Below are 6,369 nucleotides of genomic sequence, written 5' to 3' on the forward strand. Positions count from 1 at the left end.
ACAATAAACTACAATTCATCCACTTAGACCAGAAACTTTTTTGACCAAATCTAAGAGTAGCAATAGTTCTAAGGCTATAAATATACATTTCACACATACATGATATCTGTAAAAGATATTCTAATGTTGAAAGCTGTAATGCCTTTACATTCCATAAATATGTTACAAACTATTAAGTTATACCTTCATGAATAATATCTTAGTAAAATTTGTATTTAAAAAATAAATGCACATTAAATACTAGTAATATACTTTAACAGAAAATGAAAAAATAAATGGAATTAGGCATAATCAAAATAAAAGAAAAACAGACTAGGAAAATGTTACTTGTGAACATTTATTAAAGCGTTATTATAACAAACATAAACCAGTAGGAACAATAACAATATAGATGGCAGGCAACACAGTCACTTTGGAAAAAATAAGACATAATGTTCATGGAGGATTAACATAGTATAATGTCAGTCTTTTAAAGGGCTAAAATAGGGAAATATTTGATATTTTAAAAACATGGAGTATCTGAATTTGTGAAAATAAACATAATAGAGTATATACAATTATAGTAAATCAATACAATTCTAAATAAATAGTTAACATATTTCAGAGAGAAAATACATAAATGTGTAATAAATATCTATATAATCACAAAAGATCAACAAAGTTAAAGACTAAAAGAGTTCTACTACATTTTCTAAACAATTTATAAACAGAAGATACATTAAACAGAAATATGATATATACATATAACTAAAAATACATTTAATACTCTATCTGAAAATATTAATGACTTTCAACATAATATAAATTTATTGTTAATAATAGACCTTAGAATGTTTCTTTTGTATAATACAATAAAAGTTCTGTCAAAGATTTATTTTAAATATTTTACAAATGTAAATTAAAACATAAAAGACAGTAAAAGAATATAAGGAAAAATACTTGCTATATTCCAATTGATCTTACTATCAAAAGTTTAGCAGCTGCACAAACAGGTTTATTACTACATCCAGAATTCTGACTTGATGCGTGTATAGGATATGAGCTCCAAATCAATGTAAGATAAAAAAAAATAAGGTCTTATCCGAACTGAGAATACATCAACTCTTATTTTTAAATGACAAAAATAATCAAATATTAGAATTTAAGTGAATGAAGAAAGTTGCAAAAGCATATAGAGGAAATTACAAGTGTTTTGTTATGTTATACATATATAAATGTACAATCAAATTGTTGATTGATAAGAACAGGGAAAATACATACTAGTAATTATCACAGTGCTTCTTTTCGTTAGTAACTTTATTTTCTACATTGTCACCAATATTAAAGTATACTAGTTCCTTATTATTTAATTTTACTTCAATAATTTAACTCAAATCCAAATTTCAGAACTACTGATTTTATTTCTAGCTATTTGTATAATTGTAATTAAATTAACTGAAAAACTGGTTAAATATCTGTGAATATTCTTCAAACATACTATGAATGAAATTTACCAATGTCTTTAAAATATAATAAGCATTTTTTCAATGTGTTATATCCATTTTGTTATCAAATGGACATGGAATTATTTATTTTGTGCAACAAAGGAAAATTAGAATTAAAATTTCACTCACTTACTATAGATAGGACCTATAGTAAACTCTTATATTACAAAGAGAATGGCTTTTGACATTGTTAATGTGTCAATGTTATGTTCCCTAACACAGATGTTTGAAATTTAGTAATATATTAACTATTATATAAGCTTAAGAATTAGAAGTATATTTTCTGACATTGCATGCTATTAGCCCTGATAATCACAAATATTTAGTTTAATATGTCACGACTTTCAGTAATGACACAGACTTTTAAAGTAACATTCTGAGAAATGTTCAAACTTTGTTCATAGAAGGGAAGCTCCAAACAATTAGGAAGATAAAAGAAAGCTGTCAGAGAGAGAAGGTAAAGAAGTCCTCAGTTGGAAAAGAAAAGTTTTTAAATATGGAGCAACACTTTTATTTTAATCTCTGAGTGCTCTCTCTCTTTTTCACAACTCTAATGACAGCACTTTTCACTTCTTTGTTTCTGAGACTATAAATGAGTGGGTTCAGCATGGGGATCACAATGGTGTAGAAAACAGAAGCCACTTGATCCTTTCCCAAGGAGTAGGATTTACTTGGCTTCAAATAAGTAAAGATCAGAGTCCCATAAAAGACAGTAACTCCAAGGAGGTGAGAGGCACAAGTGGAAAAGGCTTTGTGCTTACCTGAAGAAGAATTTATCTTCAAAACTGTCAAGAGAATGGACACATAGGATGAGGAAATTGTGATAAGGGACAGAAGTAGAGTAGAACTAGCTACAATGAAAATAGTGACTTCAGTGTCATGGGTATCGCTGCAAGATAGGGCTAATATTGGGAATGTGTCACAAAAGAAATGGTGAATTACCTTGGAGTTGCAGAAATTCAGTGTACTTAAGCAAAAGACGGTTACAGAGGAATCCATAGCTCCAATCATGTAGGAGACAATGATGAGAGCATGGGAGCGCCTTGTTGACATAATAACTGGATAGTGTAGGGGATTGCAGATAGCTACATAGCGGTCATAGGCCATTGAGGATAGGATAAAGCATTCAGCAGCTGCCAAGAGGACAAAAAAGTACAGTTGGATGAAGCAGCCCATGAAGGAGATGTTCTTTATGGAACTCATCAGGTTCTCTAAGGTTTTAGGTGTGATGACAGTTGAGTAACTGAGGTCAAGGAATGACAGATGGGTGAGGAAGAAATACATCGGAGTGTGAAGCTGGGCATCTAGACGAATTATCAGCATCATGCCTATGTTCCCCAGGACAGTGACCATGTATATAAGGAGGAACAATACAGAGAGGACCAGCCGGATCTCCTTGGAGTCTGTCAGTCCCATAAGCATGAAGTTAGGCTCATTTGTGTGATTCCAGGCATTCATAGCTAGTGGTCCTAAAATCTGGAGAAATTAAACACAATATTTATTCTGTATGATTTGAAAAATGTTTTCCTGTATATGCATTTAAGAGTCTTTTTCTAATTGCATTTTCTCTTGAACAATATTATTTTACAGTATATGTTGCAAGAAATTTAACCTACCAAATAGAGACAGATAAAGCCTCACTTGAGTATGATCTCATATTTGTTAGCATACTTCACAATGTTAGTGAAACTGGTACTATTATGAATTAATTATTTTAGTTTAAAAATATTAGACTGTATAAACCACTATTTCCCATTTATTTTAGAATAGTTAAATAATATAAAAAATATCAAATAAATTAAGATAATTTAATACAATTGGGTCTATGTACATAAAAAGATTTTGAGCCAAAGGTCTAATCATGATTCTGTGTGCCTAATTTTTATTGAGTGTTTGAAATTTTGCACATATTGTGAACAAAGATTTAAAGCAAACTTAATTCATGATTAATTATTTCTTAATAATGTTAATTAACTATGAATAAAAATAATTTTTACTTTTTAATAGGAGTACAATTTCACTATTAGATTTCACTAAGACGTTAACTATTAAGGGTGATAGAATGGTTCTACTACCTGACAGCCCAAAGTCAATGTTTTCTATAACTTCAATCTCTAACTATGTATCTTTATTTTAGAATTTCATTCTATCAACTCCACATTCCTGTTGACAAAAATTCTGAATTACTTATACAATTAGCAAACGATACTTGTCCATTGACTTTTTAAAGAGCTCCTGTATCCCTTTATGTATCTAATCACTTCTCATTCTAAAAATACTTACCACCAGCCAACATTGGTGAGGAAAAAGCAAACAAAAGAAATCCTCTTATAGGATTTTATGTCTAAAAATTTCCAACTGACAATTTTTCTCACAATTACATAGAAAACCTACATACGGATTTGAAAACATCTGTACTAAATCATTTATCTTCCTTTAAATGTTTGTTCCAACATTTTTTTCTGTATTTATTATTTGTATTGTGAAGCTATATTTAATCACCCAAGAAATTTTATGCAGGTCTCAGTGAAATGAAAATTTTTTTTGATAAGGTATGGCCCAAATAAAGACCAGGAATTATTGTGGTATAAAAAAGCCAGTGGATGCTTGCCTCTCTGCTTGATGATTCCAGGTTCCTCACGTAAGAACAAGCAACATTATGCAATGTGTGTCATCTACAGGGGCAATTTCCAAGCAAGATTACTTGGCACACTTTCAGGACTAAAGTTCAAGAACAAATTGTGCTAGGTAAAGAATTATCACTCTGTCTTATTTATGATGCACCAAGTTAAATATATGTGTACATATTTTCATGTAGTATGAATATTTAATTGACTCACTTGCTAAAAAATTTCATGATTTATATTTGTATAGTACAGGTGATAAAATAAGTATATTTTATCTACTGTGAAAAGAGAAATTTTTCTGTGCTCTATTAACTACTTCATCAGTCACACTCTTCTTTTTCTTACTGTCATTTCAGAACTGATAAAGTGAAAAAAATGTTCACAACGGTCATATATTGTTGTACCAGTGCAGTATCACAGCAGTAACCCAAAACTGTTCAGACATTTACATTTGAATGATAATGCGCATCATGTCTTAACTCGAAACATTTTAATCTTTGCTTTAATATTTTTATTCTCTCTCATATGCTTCTCTCTCTCCCTCTCTCTCATGCATTCACACACTGTCTCTGTCTCCCTTTCTTTTCCTCTCTGCCTTTCTCCATCTCTGAACAATTTTCTAGTCTTTTATTGTTCCTTTCTTCTTCACTTGTTTTCATTTAATCACATCAGCATATATTTATTGTACATAATAATGAAAACATTAGGAGATTTCACACAGGTGTATAATTTACTTTGATCATGTCAGTGCCTCCTAAGTTCCTCTCCTGTCCTGCCTCCTCTCTGTGTGGTTATCATTCCTTGATCATATTTCCCTTGTAAACTTCATATTTCATTCTTTCTTTGTTCTATATATTATAGAAAATTCTATTCGATGCTGTAGTCACATAGTGTGAAAATATCCAAGAATACTCCTCATAGGCTTTTATGTTTCCCACTGAGATGACAAGGAAATAGCATTCCTATCATGTCTTTACAAGTACATAGACTTACCATAGTTTGTGAAATTCTTTCTGGAAGGATATCTTAGTGGAATAACATTCTGCACTTTGCACCATCCATAGGTCACAGTAAGTTCACAGTTTTATCCCAGAGACTCCCACACCATGGTGTAGTTACTGTAACACTATATCATAATTCACAATGGGATATGTTTATTCCTCCAGCATTGCTTTAGCTTTCTCCTCAGGATTGCTATGAAGGATTCTTTACTTCTACATAATTTTTGATACTGTTCCTTGTTCTTATTTAGTGTCATTGAAAGCTTGACAAAGATGATTTGATTTTACTATTATAGATATTTTTAAAATATTAATTCTGTTATTCCATGAACATGAAGTCATTCCATTTTCACATATGTTTTAAATTTTGTTCTTTAGTATGCTAGTTTTCATTATAACTGTTTCACATGTACTCTCATATATCCAGGGTTAGTTTTATAGTCTATTTTTACAATTAGAAAACATTATTTTCTTGATTTCTTTCTAACTATATCTGTTACTGATTTGTAGAAAACTACATATTATCTATGTATAAAAATTAATACCAACTAAATGAATATGAATTACAACAAATTTAACAAAAATTCCAGGAAAACTTTAAAACTTGTATTGCCCAAATAAGATATGGTTTTTCATTCTGTAGGATTAAACTTTATAAATCATTGTTACTTAGCAATTAATCAGATAGTAAATATGGTTAGCTAGGCTTCTGAGCCTTTGTCAGAGAAGCAGTTAATGAAGAGACTTCTAACTGGTAGAGGTACCAAGAGTAAGTGACTGTTGAATGCTCAGTGCTAGACTGGACATCTGTGGTAAGCCTCTTCAAGACTCAGGAGACATCCCAGAAAACAGACAAAAAGAATATACGAGGCAAAGGATAAGGAACAGTGCCATTAGAAGTTATTGCTTGGATATGACCTGGACTCATAGAATCAGAGCATCTATAAACATATCACATGATTAAGTATATGAGATTCAGGATCAAAGAAGGGCCAAAAAAAGCCAATATATACACTATCAACATATTTTAAGTTATTATGTATAATCACAAACATAAAATTAGGGACACCAGGGTTGAAGAGATTTTCAGTGGTTAAGAACACTAACTATACTCTTCCTGAGGACTTGGGTTCAATTCCCAGAAACCACGTTGTCAACTGTCAACCATCTGTAATTCCAGTTCAAATGGATCTTATGACCTCTTCTGGCATAGAGTGCACATATAGGTAAAACATCTAAAACATAAAATAATAAATA

The 6,369-nt window shown here is 30.8% G+C and overlaps 1 protein-coding gene across 1 annotated transcript; it reads right to left on the minus strand.

The window, feature by feature from the left end:
- Positions 1–1,994: 1,994 nt before the first annotated feature.
- LOC114685068 (olfactory receptor 8H1-like) lies at positions 1,995–2,945 on the minus strand. Its single transcript, XM_028859663.2, has one exon. It carries the CDS (start codon positions 2,940–2,942, stop codon positions 1,995–1,997), a length of 948 nt encoding a protein of 315 aa, XP_028715496.1. The 5' UTR covers positions 2,943–2,945.
- Between the last annotated feature and the right edge of the window lie 3,424 nt (positions 2,946–6,369).

The sequence above is a fragment of the Peromyscus leucopus genome, chromosome 4, assembly GCF_004664715.2.
Source record: "Peromyscus leucopus breed LL Stock chromosome 4, UCI_PerLeu_2.1, whole genome shotgun sequence".
Taxonomy (NCBI): domain Eukaryota; kingdom Metazoa; phylum Chordata; class Mammalia; order Rodentia; family Cricetidae; genus Peromyscus; species Peromyscus leucopus.